The sequence below is a fragment of the Aphelocoma coerulescens genome (assembly GCF_041296385.1).
Source record: "Aphelocoma coerulescens isolate FSJ_1873_10779 chromosome Z unlocalized genomic scaffold, UR_Acoe_1.0 ChrZ, whole genome shotgun sequence".
Taxonomy (NCBI): Eukaryota; Metazoa; Chordata; class Aves; order Passeriformes; family Corvidae; genus Aphelocoma; species Aphelocoma coerulescens.
The window spans coordinates 54,045,049-54,066,999 of record NW_027184085.1 but is presented as its reverse complement, the minus strand read 5'-3'; the positions used below and the strand labels follow the sequence as shown (position 1 = coordinate 54,066,999).

At 37.9% G+C, this 21,951-nt stretch overlaps 1 protein-coding gene across 2 annotated transcripts; it reads right to left on the bottom strand.

Moving 5' to 3' along the window:
• Positions 1–278: 278 nt before the first annotated feature.
• On the bottom strand, positions 279–21,872 carry SMC2 (structural maintenance of chromosomes 2). Of its 2 annotated transcripts, none has more exons than XM_069002162.1 (25): positions 21,822–21,872; positions 20,992–21,233; positions 19,942–20,091; positions 19,232–19,354; positions 18,279–18,317; positions 17,984–18,094; positions 17,755–17,799; positions 17,009–17,242; positions 16,211–16,360; positions 15,316–15,549; positions 14,308–14,467; positions 12,274–12,391; positions 11,472–11,610; positions 11,105–11,224; positions 10,562–10,766; positions 9,845–9,980; positions 8,700–8,824; positions 7,658–7,851; positions 7,224–7,367; positions 6,784–6,978; positions 6,024–6,224; positions 5,089–5,205; positions 3,658–3,818; positions 2,309–2,456; positions 279–1,388 (listed from the first exon to the last, which is right to left on the bottom strand). In XM_069002162.1, exons 2-25 carry the CDS (start codon positions 21,157–21,159, stop codon positions 1,227–1,229), a joined length of 3,579 nt encoding a protein of 1,192 aa, XP_068858263.1. In that variant the 5' UTR covers positions 21,160–21,233; positions 21,822–21,872; the 3' UTR covers positions 279–1,226. The 2 variants fall into 2 exon arrangements, with proteins under 2 accessions (XP_068858263.1, XP_068858264.1); XM_069002163.1 differs by lacking the exon at positions 21,822–21,872 and adding an exon at positions 21,752–21,796.
• Positions 21,873–21,951: the final 79 nt, after the last annotated feature.

Sequence of the window (21,951 nt, the reverse complement as noted above, 5' to 3'; positions counted from 1 at the left end):
TGTGCTCTGCGCTGGCCCTCGGGCCCCTCGCCTCATGGAGACACAGGGTGGATCTGCAGCCCTGGAAGGAATGGTGTGTTTTTGAACCCATAGCTTGGGCTCCTGCAACCAGGCACAGTTCGGGGACATGAATCTGTATTATATAGACACATTTTTTTATATATTATACAAGACTGCATATATATGTTACATAGATGTGGTAGATGAGGCTATGAGATTGAAAACTTACTTAATATTCAAGAACTTTAATATTTCCAAATTACTCCAGACATGCACACATTTCCCCCCAGTACAACCTCAATTATACGTACTTTTCTACGTGGAATTCTGAAAGGAAGGAAAAGGCACAAATGAAGTAAGCAGAGGAGAGCACACAAACACAAACCTCACAGCTGCTGGCCAGCCACCAGGTGGCTGAAGCATCATCTGGCAAGAGAAATGCTGTCTGTACACCCACTGTACACAGACCAGGCATAGGTCCTGTGCTGTGCTGAGCAGAGACCTGCTCTGCAGTGCTGTGACAAAGCTGGGTTTCTGTGGTTCGGGTGTGAGGGTCTGTGGTTTGGGTGTGTGGGTCTGTGCCCCACAGACAATGTCATTTCTGGCCAGTGAAAGCAGCAGGATACATTCCAGTAAGTTCAAAATTGAGAAAGGGTTTAATTCTGAGTAGGCACTATTCAGTGAAAAATAACAAGACAAGCACACACGTCACCAGGTTATGTACTTATATTTAATAGCAGCAAGTCAGGAAATTGTAAATATAGCTTGGAAGTTAGTTGTTGATGATTGCTTTGCTCCTTAATAAAAAACTACATACCAACAACAATTGGTATGACAATTTTCTCTGGGATTTGACAACAGGCAAGGAAGATTGTTACTACACTTTACAACAGGTCTTCTGAATGCTGTAGAACACTGGTAGCTGAATCAGATTTTCCTCATTAATTAAAAGGCTTTAAGTTTACAAAGCTACTACCTTTATGTGTAAATGCTTATGGATGGATGACAGGAATTACAGCATGCCAAGAGGATTGAAATTGTCCAGCTTACTTAATAGAACACACTGTTTCCTATGAATTTCAGTTCTTAATAAGATGCACTATGCACTATATGAACTAATAGCTAAGACATTAAAAGATGTTTGAAAAAATTTAAAAAGCAACAGCGAACACTTAAGAAGGTGCTACTGCACATCAAGGACCACTGCTTCCCAGCAGAGGTCCTCTTCACTCCATATGTTTTTTCTCAGCTTTCTTGTGGGCAGGCTCTTTTTTTCTGTTTTGAATCTGACTGTATCTTGTAATAGTGGATATACCATCCACAAACCTGGTCTTGTAGAGGACATTTGCATTGTTGAACATTCCATCCTTCAGGGACACCACAATAAACTAAAACAAACCAGAAACACTTAAAATAAATGTTGCTACCCAAATAAAGACTTTAAACAACACTAGAAAGGGCTTCCAAAGAGAGGACTCCTTTTCCTTCATTTGCCTAATACCTCAGTAATAATTCTTAAAAAAATACTCTAAAACTAACTAAGGCCCAAGAGAATGTGCTACACGGGTCAACGTACACCCAAACGCCACACTGTTTCTGCAGCTAATGACACTTCTGTCCATATCCCATCACCTGGCCTGGGATACAATGCAGGATCCCTGTTCATGGTGGAAGGAAACACTGGGAAAAAACAGTGCCACTAAGTATGAAAGAATGCAGGATCTTACCTAGTCAAAAGACACTACTCCATTTTACAATACTGGTAACAAATGTTCCCCTTCTCACTCTCATAATTTGGAATGGTCATGTCCTATTGGTCTCCATCAAATAGAGACAGGTACTGCCTTTTTTTCATGTACAGGTCACAATGATACAGATTCTTTCCAGTAGTACCTGACTTATTTCAATAGGGGCAACATGGAATATTTTTAACCTCAGGTTAAAGAACTCTAGGAAAAAAGAATTCAGGATGTTGTCATGCCTGAAATTGAGCATATCACAGATACTCCTCCCTATTGCTCCCTTTTCACCAGTGCAGCAACAACATTTTAAGTTTCACCATTGCCATATCATCAGTCTAGCTTTCAATTGAAATAACTCAGAAATACAACACACATCCCTTGAATAAAAGAGGTAAACAGCTCAGAGTCCTCAGTGCCATGCTGCCTTTGGAAATAACAGATGGAACTCTGAGCAATCTCGTCTGGTGGAAAGTATCTCTCCCCATGGCAGGGAATTGAACTGGATGATTTTTAAGGTTTCATCCAATCCAAACCCTTTTATTACCACAATAATTTCAAGATCATACCTGGGAGTGTCTGAAATGAGTTTGAAGCATCTGCCCAATATTCTGGGTATGAGAGAGATCAAGGGCTGCATCCACTTCATCCAAGATGTAAACTGGGGCAGGCCTGAAGAGGAGCATGGCTAATATCAAGGATAAGGCCACCAATGATCTAGTATGGAGACAAGAAAGTTATGATTTACTCTCATCTGAAAGGCTTTGGCTTTTGAAAGCAATTGTTTGATAGGCAACAAAGGCGGTAAAAGGTCTGGAGCACAAGTCTGATGAGGGGCAGGTACTGGAGTTGTTTAGCCTGGACAGAAGGAGGGACCTTATTGCTCTCTACAACTAGCTGAAATGAGGGTGTAGCCCGGTAGAGGTTGGCCTCTTCTCTCAGGTAACAAGAGACAGGACAAGAGGAAATGGCCTCAAGTTATGCCAGTGTAGCTTTAGATTGGATATTAGCAAAAATTTCTTCACTGAAATGTTTATCAAGCATAGGAATGAGTTGCCCACAGAAGTGGTTGAGTCAGCACCCATGGAGGGATTTAGAAGACATGTAGATGTGGGGCTTAGCAACATGGTTTAATGGTGGACCTGGCAGTGTTAAGTTAATGGTTGGACTCAAGCTTAAGAGAGCTTTTCCAGCTTAAACAATTCTATGATTCTAAAATGCTGTCTCAAAAGCACATTAATGCTATGATTCTGAAGAAATGGAATCACAGCTTCCCATTTCAAAATGTGAAGTCTTCTGTCAGTAACAGCAGATATTACTTCTTATTGAAAGATCAAATTTGTTGGGTGATGATATTTAAAATTATGCTGTTGCTCTATTTTCAATTCTGAGTTGTGCAATGATGTTTTTCAATGGCTGGTTCTTGAAGTATTCTGTCTTTAGAAAGTTCTGTATCTCTGTCTCACCTCTTCCCAAATTCTGTTTCTGCTTTTCAGTTTGTTAAGGTTTTTTTCCTTAGAAGTTGCAAAGAAGCACACACTCTACACAGTAGATAGACACTGGAGAAGAAAACTGTTGCCATGGAACTACTTTTATACTGGGAAATACTTGTCTATATAGATTTTTGTGGTTACAACTCAAGGAGAGGATCATTTAATTCAACATTATGTCTACAGTTAAAGGTGGTTTTCTCACCAATTCATTTTTTTTGCCACTTCTGTATGGAGTAAAATCTAAGTAAAGCATTGTTCTAAGTCAGAATGCATTAATAGTGCTTCCAGTATTGAGTCCATTTGGAAGAAGGCAGAGTCCCTGACTTGACAAGGAAAAGATTAATTGTTTGCTTTTCAGAACTTTAATTAGTTAGACATATCAACTACATAAACAATGACAATGGAAAACAAATGAATTCACCAACCTTTGTCCTCCACTAAGTTCTGTTAAGTTTTCTTTCCAGGTGTTTCCTAAGGCAACTCTGAACTCCATACCAACCAAGACATTGTTAGCTTTAGAGGCTGCCAGCATAGCTCTGGCTCCAGGTAGGAGTGTTGAGAAAATGGAACCAAAGTCTTCATTCACCTAGAAGTCAGACCACAAAAGATGTATGAATGTGCTTTGGGATCAAGAGCACAAAGAGTGGAAAACTTAGTGGCGAGCAGCACGACACTCGAGACATCTTGCACAGTTCAACACCGTTGACTTCCATGTGACACACAAGGACAGTGAGAAACCAGCAGCTTTTATTTTTCTGTACTGAAGAGAGAAGCAACACCAAAGGATATATGACACCTCATACAAAGCATTTTAGAAGGATCAAATGAAAGTTGTATTGGAAGGCTTCTTTATGCCATCAGCCAGGGAAATGGTTATGCCCTCAGATTTATTAACTGGTGAATTGTGATTTCTCCTAATTAATGGACTACTAAAAGTACAAAGCACCATGTAAGAGATACACGTTGGCATCCTCCCCACTCTTTTTCTTCCCAGGTTTACTTAAGCAGTGTCCAGGTATGGGATGAGATGCAACTTTATAACTGCGAATTAAGATTTCCTAGGTTTAGGAATTTATCTGAAAACACACTTATTCCACCATGCATGATGCTTTTGAATTACAGCTCACTAATTTCTGCCAAACATGATTTTTACAATGAAAAGGTACCATTTTGTCAGTGATATCCTAAGTAAAGGCAGGATAATTAATAATTAAATGGATACTTCATTTATGTGCAATTTAATCTTTGTTAAAATTAATTTTCTCAAAGGCCAAAAAGTACAAGCTCTGCTGGTACAGCAGAAAAGAAAGTGTCAAAAGATTTCCATGTAAAAAGGGATAATTTTATATTTTTGTTACAATTCATTATATGAGACAACTGGTAAAAAGGCAGAGTGCCTAGGTAACAGAAACATAAATCAGACATTGCTCTACCCCAATATTATGTATCCTGACAATAACAGGAGCAGTACCCCAGGTCCATAGCCCTGCACTGTAGAGGGCTACACAGAACCAGAAAATTTTATCTCTGGTAAAATACTGATTTAAGAAAAAGAAAATACCAAAAATATAACCTGACTGTATTTCAAATATACCTTAACCTTCATGAAATTTTTGTGGGCACTAAAAGGGAATGGGAAAGTAGTTTTGCAGGTTTAACTGGACCTTTACAATTCTCAGAGAATTCATGTGTTATTCTCAAAAGTGGGAATATACAGGAGAGATAAAGTGGTTATTTTTAAACATAGGTCAGGGATATTAGTTCTGAAAACAGGTTTTTTTAAAATATGCAAAACAGTAATCTAAGATAAATCTGATCTTCTACTAAAACATGAAGATAAATTTCAAGTGTCATACCTTCTTCCAAGCAATATCTAAAGCTGCTTTTTTCTTCCGGTCAAGCTCTTCAATAACTGCAAGAATTTTTGTCTTGTCATTCTCTACAATTCTTTTTTTCTTCATTAAGTCATTGTACTGATGCAATGAGAAGAAAAGATTGATTTCAATGAACTTTGTGCTCAAATGCATTTTGTGCTAATCTTACAGCTTCACTGTGTCATAGTGTAGCTATGAGATAGTCATTAACCACAAGATTAAAATCCAGTGCATTCATTTAGCTGCATGAAGGATGTACAGTTTGGGATTTTTTGCTAATTAAAGTAACAGAATTTTCAAATATCAGCAAAGAGGAAGAACAACACTGCTCTGAAAGTTGCACTTCCAAGTTAATCATGTTTCATTTGCTTTTCCGTAGAAGAAAGGATGCTTCTGCAGGCTGATAGGAGAAAACAGCACTAGAACAGTTGAAGGGTAAAATCAGAGGGCAGTTTTGAGACAATACTGGAATAGCATGAAGATACAGATTAATTCAAGACAACCCTGCTACACCATCAAGCTGTCATGCTTGAAGATGAATATTATTTTGGTCTGCAACTTTTAATACAGTATATAGTTCTCAGATACTCTAATGGATGCCACAAAGCTTGCTAATGTTTCAACTTAGGATAGACTGGAGTAGGAAGGAATAAAGTAGTATTTTTCACCATCCAAAGTCAACATTATGAGTAACTTAGAAACCTGGTGTGCCAATGAAGGGTTCAAAGATGTAAGATTAGTATGAAACAACCAGCAAAAGATTTCCTGCTATCTCATGAAAGTTTAGTTTCATTTTTGGTGTACTGAGAAATAGAGCATATGAAAACATAAAGCTACATTATATATATCTGTATATATTGTATATACCATATGACCAGCTTGCCCAATCTTTATAGGTTAAAGCACAGAATGCTTACCCTCTCCTCTACGTCAGAAAGCATGTTCATAGCTCTCGTGTTCACATTCCTTTCCAACCTCTCTTTATGCTCCTGCAATTTCTGCAGCTTCTGACTTGCTTCTTTAGGATTGCTACTTTTGAAATCATAGCGTGTGTTTGGCTGGCCAAAGTGTGCTTTATCTGAAGCTATCCACTGGTATTCTTTCAGCATTTTGGCCACCTGTAAACAAAAAGATATATTGAGGCTTTTTCCTCACACTTCTCAAATGTGAACTAAAAATTAAAGAAAAAAACAAACCAGGAAAAGCCTCCCACCTACATTCTGAAATTACCACATTAATTCTTCTACCCCAATGCAGCACAGGTACATATCTTTACAATGCTTTGTGTGCTTTCCTTGACTGTGGGCAAACCAAGAATTTAAGGTAGCTTTCACATATATCTCATTTACTTACTTGAAACTCTATTTTTCTACATCTGAACTATACCAATGTCACTGCATCTTGGAATTACCTTCTTTAATTAGTTATCTAATTTGTCCATACAGTCAGAGTGTTCTTACTGATCACTTTCTCACTGTGATCTACCCTCTGTTACATACAGATAAGCTCTTTTACAATGTACAGTTTCCACTCCCTCTTCCTCAGATAAAACTTTTCACATTGAGAGCTGCAAATGTGACAGTGCTTAGGGAAAAAAGGGCTCTTTCCTTTGCCTGTGGCAAGGAAAATAACCATTCTTGGTCACAAGATACGAAGAAAAGCACACTTTTGAAATACCTTGGCAGCAGCATCAGCAGCGTCTTGTTGACATTTGGTGATGCTGTGTTCTAATTCTTTAACCTTAAGCTGTAATTCATTATTTTGTTCTCTGTATTTTACCATCTCTGCAGATTTGTCTTTAATTGCATTATCATGTAATGCAATTACTTCCTTTTGCTTGGCAAGCTCCTTCTGTGATCTCTCTACAGATTCCTGAAAAAACAAATCAGCAGACATTTATTGGCCTCCTTTACAAAGCTGGCATTAGAGCCTTATTAGAACCGACACAGCAAGGAGAAAAAATTCACATGTGAAATTTTGAAGCAAAAAAGTAACTACCTCAGCTAAATGATTGTGGTAAGCAAGTCTGATAAAAAAATACACATTATAATGTGAGGTTCAGAGGATCACACACAGTAACATCAAAAGGGATAATGAAACACAGTATTCACTTTTACCTCTGTCCTAGCCACTTCAGCCACCATAGCATCAACTTGCTCCTGGTAGGATTTGATTGCTTCCTCTGCAGCTGCTATCTGTTGTTTATAGGAGGCCTGTTCTTGTCTCAGCTCTTCAAGTTCCAGAACTAAAGCTTTGACTTCCTAGAGAGATGTTTTCCGATTTATTAGTTATATTTAAATGGAAAGAATTAAGATTCGGTTTGATGTAGTAAATGCTGTAGAAGATTAACAGTACCCGTTCTTGAGCAAGGGTGCAATCTCACAAAAACAAAGAAACAGAAAAAACCTCAGTCAGTGCCTATGGCAGTGACTATACAGTAATACATTAAGCCCAAAAACTGAGAGCATCAAAACCTCAGGAGAATCAAACTTTTTGATTTTTGCAGCCACTTTTAACACTGAGAAAACTGCCAACAGAGGTGAAGTTTTACCTGCTGCATATCTTTTATTTTTTTGCTTGAAGCATCTGCCTTTTTCTTGGCATCATTTAGCTTCTGCTCCGCATTTTTTCGTTCTTTTAGATATTCTGCTTCTGCATTTTTAATTTTATTCTCTAATTCCTTGTATTTTTCTTCTGCTTTCTTTTTGCTCTCTTCCGTTTTGTTTAATGTCTCTTCACACTCCACTGAATCAAGAAGTAGAATACTGAGATGGGGCACTGTTGTCATCTTTAAACTTACATCTTAAACACCAACTGAAATAACTCTCTCTTTGCCTCCAATTGAAAAAAAGTGGTTGAACACTCAGTAATTGCTGAAGCCAGATACTTCAATGATTATTCTAAGACAGTGTGCCATTGCTACCAATGATTGGTAGGGACCAAAGAGACAACCAGCCATTATGAAAATATGACCTTTTTTTTGACAGAGGGAAAAATATGTCAAGTCTCAGGATCAGTAAGTAATTAATCAGATGGCTACCTAACAAGATATCACCTCATCCCTAGAATACTATGCCTAGATATGTATCACTTCTGTCCATTTTTTTTTTTAGATGTTTTACTTGTTGCTGCATTTTGGGCATTTTTGTCTTTCCTTAGCTATATGAAACAACTTCTTTTCAATGCTTTCTTGTCATGAAAACTACATTACTAACCTTAAATATCTATAGAAACAGATGGCTTGAAAAAAATCAAGGATTACACAAATATGGGATTAAATCCATTTTTAAACTTCCCTGCAAAGACACTTTTTCCTTTATTATAAAGTATTAATTATTTTTAAATGGAATATAACATTTATATAGGTTATATATAACCTTTACAGTAAGAGAATGGCCAACTGTAAGTGAATCACCTCTATGCAAGTATACTATGATTCTGCATTTGTTACATGTTCCAAAATATAAAGCTAGTATTTCCAAAGTGAAAAGTATTTCTTTCTTAAATAAAGATTCTGTTACTCAAACAGCCTGATATCCATCTCATTCTCAGCAATTAGTTTTCAGTTAAAAGAGTAAGAACACATTTGTCACCAATGGTTTTCTTCAGGGCAAGCAGCTCTTCCTCTTGTTTGTGGTAAGCACTTTGATGAAGCTGCTTCTTCAACAGCTCTGCTTCCTCAGACGTCATCTCCCATTGCTGCTTCAGATACTGGTACCTTTGGAGAGAGTAGTGACACACACTGCTATATGGAAGGGTACCCAGCACCTCACTTTCAAAGCTGAAGTAAGTAGCTAAATATCTGTATTCCGTTTCTTATGTAGCTAAATATCTGTATTCCGTTTCTTATGTTAGATACAGTGATGACTGTAGGGCAAATAAGCTCAAATGAATGAAAATCTGATAGAATTGCTTTGATAATAATTGTGAAGTTTGTAGGCACGTACATTATTATATATGCAGCTCCTGCCATTTAGCCCTGATCTGCCACATTAAAAACAAATGTAACACACGGAATTTGGCAACAATTTAGAGATCACCTTCTTTTTCCCACCAGCAGTATGACAGATGTTAAGATGAAGAATTAAAGAAAAGATATCTAAAAGCAAAAGTTCCTTCCTCCTCTTGGCTATATTTCTGGAAGTCTACTGCAGCTCAAAACAACTTGAAAAAATGAATCCAGCTGGTAGATAGCCTGTTATGAAACACTACCTCCTTATGGCATTTTTGCAGAACTGACTGAACATATTTTTCTATTTCATCTTTTAATATGGTATTCAGTAATTGAGTAGCTGAAAATCAAATAAACTTAAAATTATTTAATTTAAGTCCTTACAGCAGTATCACTCAGATACTCGTTCTTATGATCTTTTTATTTTCTTGCAAGAAAAATAAGACTGACCACAAACAGGAATTCTGAACAGATGTTAAAGATATGTCTGGAACAGACCCATTCTCCAACAGACTTCATGAAACTTCAACCAATTTAAAGCAGACATCAATGTGTACCCTTTTTTTTTCCTGTATTATCCAAAACAAAGGTTTTTTTGGTGTTACCTAAAAACTGAATTTGCTTTTTGATTGAACTTACCAATCATATTGGGAGGAGAGGGAGGAAGGGAATCATTTTCTGCATATTACATTTGCAAAAGGCCCTATGGCCTCCCAAAACAACTCATATTAAATTTACTAAGTCACATTAAGAGAAATTATACACATTTTATAGTGGAAACCTTACTTTTCAGCAACAGTTTTCAAGCTTGCCAACTCCTTCTCTACAGCTGCAAGTTCAGATTCCTTCTTCTTGAGTTCTATTTCAACATCTTTCATTTCTTGGAGTTTAGACAATATTGGTGCAGCTTGTGAGGATGCACCTGTTAAATGAAAAAAAATAAAAACCCAGGCTAATTGGAATTAGACCAGTGGATTCACCATTGGTAACTGCAAATTCTAAACATTAATAATGACTTGGGTTGATGATTTATTTTAGTTGAGAAACAGATAAGGCAGGTAGGCTAAAGTCAGAGTTCTCAGTGGAGAAAGACCACCTTCTCTGTTACAGAACTTAGTTCTGCAGGCTTTGAACACTACACATGCATGTCTTGAGCAAACAATTAACTTTTCAGAATTTATGAAATTATTGCAAATCAATGATGAATTACTTCAAAAAGTGCTCAAATTCCAAGCACTTCTGCTTCCAACAGGATTATACAGTCAAATAAGATTTAAGTATTTAAAAATCTAAATTACTTTATGCAAAGTTTGTCATTAATTTTTTCTTAAACTAATTAATACTGTTTCAGCTGAAGACAATTTTAGCTCAAACATTATTCCCAGTATGTGTCTAAACAAAAAGGTCACTGTTCATTTTTATAAAAAGTATGCAAGAGCCCTAAACACATCAACAGACACACAACGTTGTTATTATTATTATACGAGTAGAACCAGCAATTGCCTCCATGCAGAGTTCCCTGGGGATCAAACACATCTCCATCAAGAGTAACACTTCTCGTCATTATCCTTTTGTCAAAAGTCACTTTCTTAGCATTATCCATATTGTTGCAGACCAGTGTTGTTCCAAAGACATATTCCATTGCTTTCTGCAGTTCAGATTCATATACAATTAGGGAAAGGGCTAAATGCAAGTTAGCACGGCCAGCCTAGAAATCAAATGAAATGCAATTATATGCCTTAAGTTATAAGAAGTTTCAAATCTTTCATATCCTTTCAATCAGTGATTTCTGTCTTTTGTTGTTAAAATCTCTTTCTAAAAGTATCATTACATTTTAAAACTATTTCAGTTATAAGTGGAATAATTAATACCCACTTAAACCTCATGTAACTGAAAGGATACAAAGGAAAACAAAATCAATATACCCTCAAACCTTGTAGAAATTCATATGAGTAAAACCATTAAGAACCCCAAGTTTTTAGTACAGAAATAAATTGAAAATGGGACAGAAGAAATATAGTGTAAAGAGTGTATTTATTTACATACCAAGCTTTGGGCCAACTTGACCGTGTCTTCTTGAACACACCTGGCTGAAATTTTGTTCAGTGGAATGATAGTGTATCGATGCTGTAGTTCACCCTTTTCTAAAAGCTTTTTGCCAGTAACCTCAAATGAAAAATAGTTACAAAGCACACCTGAGTACACAAGGGATTTTGTAAAGTGAGGCAATAGGGCATTGGAAGAAGAACACACTGCTGCCACCAACTATGCAAGACTTTCTTGCCCCAATTTAAACATGTACATGTGTCCAAACACCTCTCAAGCATTCAGGAACAAGGCACGTGCTTGCCAACCCCAAATCATACGATCACATCTCAAAATTCAGAGTTCTGTACTAAAGCAATAAACGTACCTCTGTGTCCACAATAATGTTGTAGAGTTTCCCTCCAGCCACTGCTTCCAGGGCTTTGGCATTGGATAGATCTTTCACAGTGAAAAGAGATGCAACAGGGCCTTTCACATGGTTTAGATTCCAATTTTTTTCTGGATGTCTTAAAATAAATTATGACAATAAATCATGTTTGGTTTTCTCCCACATATCTTTAAAAAAATTATATTTAAAACTCATTATGCTTATTATTCTGGTATGAGCAATTCTAAATTCTATCAGAAAGAGAACCCCATGCAAAAAATGGTTAAATTGAATATTTCACAGCAAAAGACTTGCCAATAAAGAGTCAGTTATATAGTCATTAAAATAATGTAATTCCTGATTTATTCATACAATTTTCAATTGATTTTTCCAATGGGTTCTGTTATTACCACAGCTCTAGGAGTATGTTCAGCCTATTACACAAATAGTTAAACCTGGGGGTATAGATACTTGACTGGAGTTGACCTCCAAAGAGCAAGTCTACTCGTCATAGGCAAGAAACAATGCTTACACATTTTTGCAGTTTAGACCTTTGGATTCTATGGCTTTAGCTACTGAAGTTATGACTTGAAAATGCCATCAGACAAAACTTAAATTCTAGTGACTTTGATAAGACTGTAACATTTCCCGACTTTCCCCCTCACCTTCCCCTTCACTTTGCAGCACAGGTAAGACAGTCATTATTGACTGGCACTAAAAGGAAAGCAAGAGCTAAGACATTGGTGGAATTATCTGGTAAAAGGCCCCCAAAAGCCCTTTCAAGATCATGCTGAGATCTTACTTGTATGTAAAATGTAGATGAGGAAACTTTGCCGTTAAACTTTCGCTCAATTCTCTCAGCCGACTGATATCAGAAATCAATGCCTTCTTTTTTGCTAGGAGGGCTTCTCCTTTCTCTTCTTCAGAGTTGAACAAAAGTAGCAGACATATAACCAGAGCAGAGAAATCCGTAAGCTTAAAAATTGGTATTCTACACTGTTTATCTACATATACGTAGAGAATACTTTAACTTAGACTTTCTAAAATTCTTTGTAAATTTTCAGACTAAAAAAATTAATACCCTCATGACACCAAACATGCAAAGAAAAAGTTCAAAGTGTCATATTCTTCCCTAAAGGTTACTTGGAAAATCAACAGTTTTGTGTAGTGTCTGAAACAAATGTTACCTGGCATGAGAAACAAACTCTAAGAAGTGTTTTAGGTACAGAAAACCAGTAAGCAATAGGGATGTTGGTCCCTTTTCCCATTAAATTTTACCTGGAATTTAACTGTGCCATCAAACTTCAAAACATTTGGCCCAAACAAAGTTTATAAAATCAAATTATTTTAAGCTGCTTTCTGTGGAAGTTTAAGAGTTTGTGGAGCCTAGATCAGGGAAACTTCTTTATGAGTGAAAGCAGCATACTTGATTTTTCACATCCCTCCTTCACTGGGGTCTGGGTGAGATGGAGTTAACATCCCCCACAGCAGCCCTCATAGTGCTGTTCTTTGTGTTTCTACTAGAAAGGCATAGATGCAACACAGTTTTGGCTACTGCTAAGCATGCTGGCACAGCATCAAGGCTGTCCCTCCAGCTCCTCTTCCAAAAGCCAGTAGGCTGGGGTGGGCAATAGAGTGGGAGGGGACATAGCCAGGATATGGGGTCCAAGGGATATTCCATACTATTACGAAGGTGTACTCATTAGTAAAAGCTATGGGAAAGGATGAGAGGAGGGAGCATCCATTATTAAGGCCTTTGTCTTCCAAAACAGCCTTTAGGCATATACTGAGGTCCTACTTCACAGGAAGGGGTTGAACATTGCCTCCTAATTCCTGATGGGAAGCAGAGCATAAATTTTTTTGTTTTCCTTTGCTTCTGCATCCTCCAGCCAGCTCCAAGACAGACCGGGCACTGGTCAAGGCCAAGACCATCACTGATGGTGGTGAAGCCTCTGGGATAACATATTACAGAAGGGGAAAAAAAGCCAAACCTATTTGCAGTGGCCAGAAAGATGAGTGACAATATGTGAGAGGAACAGCCCTGAAGACACCAAGGCCAGTGAAGGAGGGGCAGGAAGTGCTCCAGGCACTGGAGCTGAGATTCCCCTGCAGTCCATGGTGCAGACCATGGTGAGGTAGGTGTGCCCTGCAACCCATGGAAGTACGGAAGTACACAGTGCAGTAGATATCCACCTGCAGCCTGTGGAAGCACAGAGTGGAGCAGGGTCCTGTCAGAACCTTTAGACCCATGGACAGAGGAGCAGGTTTGCTGGCAGGATGTGTGACCCCCCCACAGGGGACCCACATTGGAGTAGCCTGTTCCTGAGGACTGCACCCCATGAGAGGGACCCATGCTGGAGCAGTTTGTGAAGAACTGCAGGCCATGAGAAGGATTCACATTGGAGAAGTCCATGAAGGACTGCTTCCCTTGGGAGGAACCCCATGGTGGAGCAGGGGAAGGGTGCAAGTCCTCCCCTGAGGAGGAAGGAGTGGCAGAGACAACATGTGAGGAACTGACTGCAGACCCCATTCCCTGTTCCCTGGCACCACTCACAGAGAGGAGGTACAGAAGATCAGGAACGAAATAGAAATTACATTAAATTGATTTCCCCAAGTTATGTCTATTTTGCCTATGGCAGTAATTGCCAAGTGATCTCTCCCTGTCCTTGTCTCAACACATGAGCTTTTGCCATGTATTGTCTCCTCTGTCTAGTTGAGAAGGGGTGTGGCAGAATGGCTTTGGTGGACACCTGGCATCCAGTCAGGGTCAACTCATGATACTTCTATACTCCTTTGTATACTGCCCCAACATTACGCATCAGAAGTCTGTACAGACCTGAATAGTTCAGCTCCTTTATTTCGTTCTCTAGGGATATTTTCATTTTTTCAACAGCTTCCAAGGCTTTTCGGTATTTATTGTAGCCTTCGTCCACCTTTTTAACTTCATCTTCTTTTGTCTTTAATTCTTTTTGTGCATAATTCAACTTCATTTGAGCCTATAAGGAGTAAGCAAATATGGAACCAGAGCTTCAAAGACAATCTTGCAGGTGCAAATTTAGAACACTTGCACTATCAAGCTGCCCATGTAATTTATAAAATTTTCCACTAGTTGCAGATATGACAAAAAGCAGCCTTGGCTTTTGAAAATAATGGCACAGGTCATTTGGGAACAAAAACATAGATCTTGTATTTAACGATGGTAACATATTAGAACATGAACAGAGTCTGAGAAGAAACAAAGTAAAATAAGGTGGGATACAGCTATCGTTTAACTTAATGGAGACGAATTTCTCCTTAAGTGAGATAAGGAAAGTGAATTTTGGAAATTTAAACTCCACTATCAGAGCCACCCCAGCAGAGGTTTTCTATCTCAAGACAAAACAAGTGTCATCTCTTTCAGTTGTGTGATGAGCATACAATTTAACTAAGGAGAAAATAGCTTCTTCTAAACTCTCCATTTCACAGTCTCAGGCATCTTTATTTTGATTCCATTAAGTTTTACTGTAGAAATCTCTTAGTTTGATTGTATATCATGGACAACAGTCTTAATTTTTTCCTATTCAGTACTACTGATCATTTGAGTACAGTGAGTCCTACTTTGTATCTCAAATGCCACTTTCTAATACTTCTCACAGCAATGCTAAAGCATTTTTCTGTGCAAGGATATTTTATTTGTATTTTATCAAAAAGTTAGCTTAATGCATATGCCAAAATGTAAAATATCTTGCACAGATATTCTGCACCTCTTTTCATTGATCTTTCAAGCATGTGTTTGTCAATTGGTTTTCAGACAATTTTCAAAAGCATAAGGCAGGTCTGAGACAGGCTGAGCTTTTCTCCTTACCTGTTTAGCCTCTGTTACTGCTTTGCCAATTTCATTTTTGCAGATCATCATCTGTCCTGAAAGAGTAGCTTCTTCACCATCCTTATTGCTGGACAGGCCAGCAGACACAGCATTAAAATGCTGTTGCGCTGCAGCTAAAGCACGTGCATCTTTTTCACATTCTTCTTCTGAAATGTTTAGTTCTTTCTCTAAATTCTTTACCTCATTCTCCTTTGACACTAATGCTTTAGAATCCTTCAGCAAAACAAAGAACAAAAAAATAAGTAAATAAACTAAAAGGGAACCTGAGTCCATTACCTTGAAATTCATTTTGTTTAGGTGAGGAGCAACAAGTACTTTCATCAACTACATTTCTATGACCCTTTGTCAGATTTTGTGATCTTGCAATATGTCTTTGCATGTTTTCAAATGTGTTACTTGCCCCTGAGTGTACTGAGTATCTACAGACAGATGGAATACAGGAAGCGGTAACAACTGCCCAAGAACTAGAAGAATTATCTCTCTCTTCCCAATAATTAAAAAGCGATCCTCTTCCATGAAAAACACCAACTGTCAAAAATATTCAAGGCAGAGATTTGTCATTTAATTTTAAGAGTAACATACGTCCAGAAAGCATAATAGTTTGAAGCTATAGGGATCTCTGCTGAGCTTAACAGAAAATTTGGAAACATGAAGAATTGCACTTTATTTGTATTTACATCATGTGTGTTTCTAAAGGGAACCTATTACCTATGCCGTACAAATTAAACAGTGCCCTTAACATTTGTCTCTGCTTTCCTGATGTAATTCTTGCCAATCATAGGATTTTTCATACCATAATAGGAAAGAAAAACCAGCTGTTCCCACAATCTGAATTAATTTAGTATGTAAAGAAAATTATATACAAGTATCTTACCTTCTGCATACGTGTTACCAGTTCATTGTACTTAACCTCTTCACTTTTTAAGTTTTGCTTCTTGAGATCAAGAGCACTTTGTGCTTTTGTATTAACTCTTTGATTTTCTGAAAGAGCAGCTTCCAGTGCACGAAGTCTACCACCCACTTCCTACAATCAGTAATAAAGGCATTTTATTTTAGCCTCTGAAATCAAACAGTATTTGTAATATTTCATCTTCTGTTCAAAGCTTTACGTAGAAGGAAATCTGACCAAGCAGGCAGTAGTCTCCAATACAAACAGGTCAGAACATCTCTTCCCTCTGTAATACAACCTAACTTGAAGGTACTGTTGAAGAACCACATCATTCCATAAGATGGGACACTGTGGATTTGGACATCCAAAGACTCTATGGGCCATCCAGTATCTAGTTAAATTTATTGCCCCCAAAATTGAAGTCAATATTGTTTACTGTCAAACAAAAGCTTGCTTACTTTTCTCTTCTTTTGAGGCATCAACAAAAAAGGGAGAAACAAGTCTCTGGCAAAACTTATCATTGAATGCACAGAGTGGAAACCTGAGGGCAAACAGTTTTTATGCTTCAGTTATTTTTCATTTGCATTTCAGGCAAAAAAAAACCCCTTTAAGTGGATGTCTTCTAGACAATGGCCAAAACCAACAATGAACAACGCATAATCTAAACAACCCACCAGAAGAAGAAAAGGGGATACTGTAAAAATAATCTGTAAAAATAATTCCCATATCTTAAAATTCTTCGTATTTAGGTATTCAGACGAGCACAATTCTGTTTTCACTTACCTTATCCTTTTCCTTTTCCATCTCTGCTATGTCTTCATTAAGTTGTTTTACCTTCTGTTCAATTTCAGCCATGGATTCCCGAAACTTCTGTACATCAGACCGCATTTCCTTTAACATGCCAACGGAGGACACCTTTGTTTCTTCAGCCACAGCAAACTGATAAGCTACACAAAAGCGGCTTACATGTTCTATTTCTCGTAGTATTTTCTGGTATTCTAGATAGGATGCTCGTTCCTGAACAGACAAAAATAAAATTAAGAAAATAAACCTCTAAAATTTGATGGAAAAACAGTGCTACATAAGACTACTATAGAAATCTTCTAAGCACCTCTAAACATCGGTATTTGAAAGTAAGAGGAAGGATCCTCCACGTTATTTAGTATACTTGGTATTAAACATTGCAGGCCTGCTCAGAAAAATCTCAGATAAAACAATACTCATATAATTGATTGCACACCAGAAATACCGCTTGACTTAGTTTTTTAAGAACTAAGACGCTTTTTAATCTATTTTTATTTTGTTCTCTTGTTTTCTTCCTTCTTCCTGCATCCCTAGAATTTCCTGGAGGTCCAAAATGTCACAGTCTCTGTACATGGAAAGATGATAAAATTTCGCTCTCTTACAAGATTCTACAGAGTTTGAAAACATGTGATTGTTTTAGCCAAAACATACTGGTTCAGGGTAGTTGAAAATATTTTTTCAGTACTTGAAGGGCCTACCTTACCACCCTTCTAATTTTTCCATACCTCTTTCAGTTTCTGTAAAGTTGGACTGATCTCCTCATTTAAGACCTGAAACACATAGCAGAACATTTATATTCTGATTTTATCGAACCCTAAACTTTAAATATGTCTATGCATGTCTAGTTCCACGTGCAGAAAAGAAACATTCTACAAGTCAAAAATCCACATTAAACTAGTTGCTCAGTTATCTTTAACAAATATGAATGAAAGTGTATTTTCCAACATGGAGTACCGTTTGAATGTTTTCCAGTTTGGATTCCTTCTTCTCTATGGTTTTCTGGACAGCTATTTTCTTGCATTCATACATCCTAGTACCAGCTGCTTCTTCAATCATAGCTAAAATCTAAAATGAAGCAATGCAAAAAACTTTGATGCTTCCTCTTATGCTAGATTGGTTCAACTCAGTTGAACATCTCATCTCCCTCCAACACCTTTATTTTTGTTGTCCCTCTCCCAACATATAAATTCTTGTCATTCAAATCAGTTCAGTAAAACTTCAGACAAAAAAACTCCCACAACTTTCTTACCTCTGGTGGCTTCATATTTAGAACTTTGGTAATTTGTCCCTGGTGACAGAAAGATAAAATAAGAACAGTGGTTGAGTACCATGCAGTAGTAAAAAGAAAAACCAAAACCCCAAACCCCCACTCACTTTTATACATTGTATTACAAGTTCAAGCACTTTTAAAATTTTTTTGCTACAAGAATAAACTAGTTTACTAAATAGTGTTGCTCTTCAAAGTTCAAATATGTCACTCTTTCAAGTAGCATGCTTGAAATGGCCCTTACATCGTATCTTAGGCTCAATCTCCACAGTACTGATTACTCCTTAAGGGAGTAATGCAAATATATATTCTAGAGTCTTACTGGGTTGCTGATGTTAAATAAGCTCCTAATCATAAACCAGCTTTTTTGGTGATGTAGCTCATATGCAATAGGGAGAAACAGAATATATACAAAACTGTCCCCATATTTGCCATCCACCTGGGACAGTTATATTTGAAACAATAAATTCTGTTCTGTTGCAAAATATGTCAGGGATTTGCCTAGTCCTTAACAGAGCCTTCTCAATTCATCAGCCTTCTTTGGATAATTGTGACTTAAGAAGGTACATATCTCAGGTTCATTCAAAATACTCTCTAACATGGAACATAAAGACTAGGAAATAAAATCTGTCATTTTAGCATAATAATAAAAGCAATACCTATCTCTTAAGCAGAAAAAAAATAGAAAATAAGATGGGCACATGTTTTAGAAAAGTTTGGTAACATGAGGGCCACACGAGGTCTTGTGCTACAAGATGTGTTTTAGAGCCAAACTATGCTGGACTGGAAATATTAACTACTTACCAGATGCCTCATTTTTATTAGGTAAGATGTTACTCTAATTAGGAAATTAAGTGTTCTTTCCACTATCTCGCCTGCCTCAAATTTAGTGCAAGTCCTATTCTTTCTGGATTTTATAAAGATGCACACAATACCTGCATAATGAGGAAGTAAGGATTATTGACATTGAGTCCAACAGAACAGAAGAGATCCTGCACACGGCTGTTGGCAGCATTAACACCATTGATAAGATACTTATTTCTACCTCCAATGATAACCTGGAGAACAAAGACAAAAAAAACCGCTTGGTGTTGTGAGACTATAAACTGTAATAAAGAATAAAAAATCTGAGCAAATCACATGTATTATATCTTTGCATACACGTGTATGTGCATACTATGAAGAACATCAGAACAGAACTTGTTTGACATTTAAAATATTTAACTAAAATATAAGAAAAATTAGTCATTGAGAACAATACTGACAAACTTTCCAAAAACTCTTCTTTAAAAAACCAACCAATTAAAAAAATCAAAAAGCAAAACCCCAACATCTTCAACAGAAAAATAAAGGCTCCTTTGGAGACCAAATTTAACACACCATTCAGATATTAAGAAGATATGAAAGCAGAAAAACCACAAGATAGAAAATTATACCTTGCTTTATGAACATTTCTAACTAGTACACTGGATCTACTCCTACAGTCTCTAACTAACTACACTATGGGGGCAATGTAGAAGCCTTGCCTCTACTGCAGAAACTCGGGGACTTCAAAAATTACCCTTTTTTCCCTTGACCACTCTGTTGAGCATGGTAAAAATGTATATATATAGGTTATTAAAAAATACAGATGTTAAAGACTCACCTGCCTAGTCACAGTGATCTCATCATTAGCTTCAAATCCCAGGGGACTTCGACTCTTGTCCGAATTATCAAAGTTAATAGATACGGTTGCCTTTGTAATTCCAGCTTGCCCATTCTTATAAACTAGGTCTTGCAAGTTGGAAGCTCGCACCTAAGTCCAGGGAACAGATATATACCTTTTAGAAAGTAATTAATTTCACATTTTCATTGTACTACTGTAGGTTTTGGAGAAATTAATGAAAAAAAATGAAGGTCTAGCTGTATATTTAAGAATCCATGTGAACTGACACATAGGAGCTTCAAGGCACTATCATTGTAAAACCACTACCAGTGTGTGCCAGTCTAGTTTTAGTTATCCAGCTAATTGTTTCTGCATGGGGCTCCTGACAAACACTGCATACGTGTTTAAAAAAAGCCAGCCACCAGTAAATTTATTTAACAGACATTTATTTTTCACAATGCAGTTCACAGGGAAATTATTTAGAAAGTGTTCCTTGAAGGTCTGCTGGCTTTGTCTACAACTGGGGGGAGGTAGGGACGGGAAAGAAAGGAAATCAAAAAATCACCTTCAGAGATTAAAACTGGTGTAAGAGCACACAGTTTTTTATGAGAATAAAGCAGATATATTATCTCTTAAATAGCAGGCATTGCATGAAAACCACTTTTTAAATTTTTTATGATGAACCAGATAGCCAGATTTCAAGACCCAATCAAGAACTGAAAACATTTATTACAAATAAGTAAATTAGTACCTTTAGATGGAAAAGATCTTTGGCTTGAAGTTACCTTTTAAGTGGTTATTTTTAGTCTATTGTTTTAAGCCACATACTTTTTATAACTGTGGTAGAGGGATGAAGTTGTAACTCAACCTTAAGGTAAGCATGAACAACAGTGACAGAGACCCAGATTTATGCAATGAAAAATCCAAATAATAAAACTGTTTGTTTCAAAGAAGCACCACTTCAGGACTTCCGTGGGAGGTTACTCACTAGAGCAACATAAAACGTTGCTGACAGAAGAAAGACCTTTCTTAAATGTCCTGTCCCTTTACCTGTGACAGATTGCTGATTCCCAGCACAAAACAAATGGAGTCCAAGACATTGGATTTGCCACTACCATTCAAGCCAGTAATGGCATTGAATAACGGGTCAAAGTCTTTAATTTCTGTCCTCTGAGCATAGGATTTAAAACCTTCAAGAACAATTGACTTGATGTACATCTTCTCACTCTTCCTAAGGGACCAGGTGAAGTATTCCTCTGAGAAGCAGTAAGAAAGATATCTGGATTGTAATCCTACATATTTCAGAGTAAAGAAAAAAGAATAAGCCAATGAATCACACTGCCAAACAAACAACTAGACGTGTGAGAAAATCGAAAGAACGTATGTCTTTTACAACAAAAAGATCATGCATTTATAAACGAAAAAAGCCCAGTAGACGACAGATCCAGGCAGCATCCCAACAATAACCTGTACTTCAGCATTTCTAAGCGACGTGCCTTTACGCAAAGCTTATCACGACACGTGGGTACAGACTCATGGAAAACCACGGTTTGTCGCAAAGCGGGCCGCCAGCGAAGGGGAAGAAAAGGCCCAGTGTTTCAGAACACCGCAGAACCTGCCTTTCCCGCTTGCGGGAATGCTATACCCGTTCGGCCACACCGCCCGTGAGGGGCAAATCCCAGGTAAGCGGCAGCCTCAGCTGAGGCACCGCGAACAAGGGCCCATCACAGCCCCACCTCCGACCCTGCCACCTTCATCGCGCTGCCCCCGCGGCCCTGCCAATGACCCTGCTCCAGCGAGCCCTCCCTACCGGCTCTGATGCCAAATCGGCCGCGGGCAGCCCCGCCTCCCTCGCCGGTGCCGGTGCCTTACTCGCTCACCCCTGTCCGGTGCCGCTCCCCGACGCCGGTGCCTCGCTCGCCCAGCCCCGGCCGGCGCCGCTCCCGCCGCCCGCCAGGATCAAATTTTGGCGCCAAGCGCCGCAGCCGTTAGGGGAGGTGCCTGAGGCGG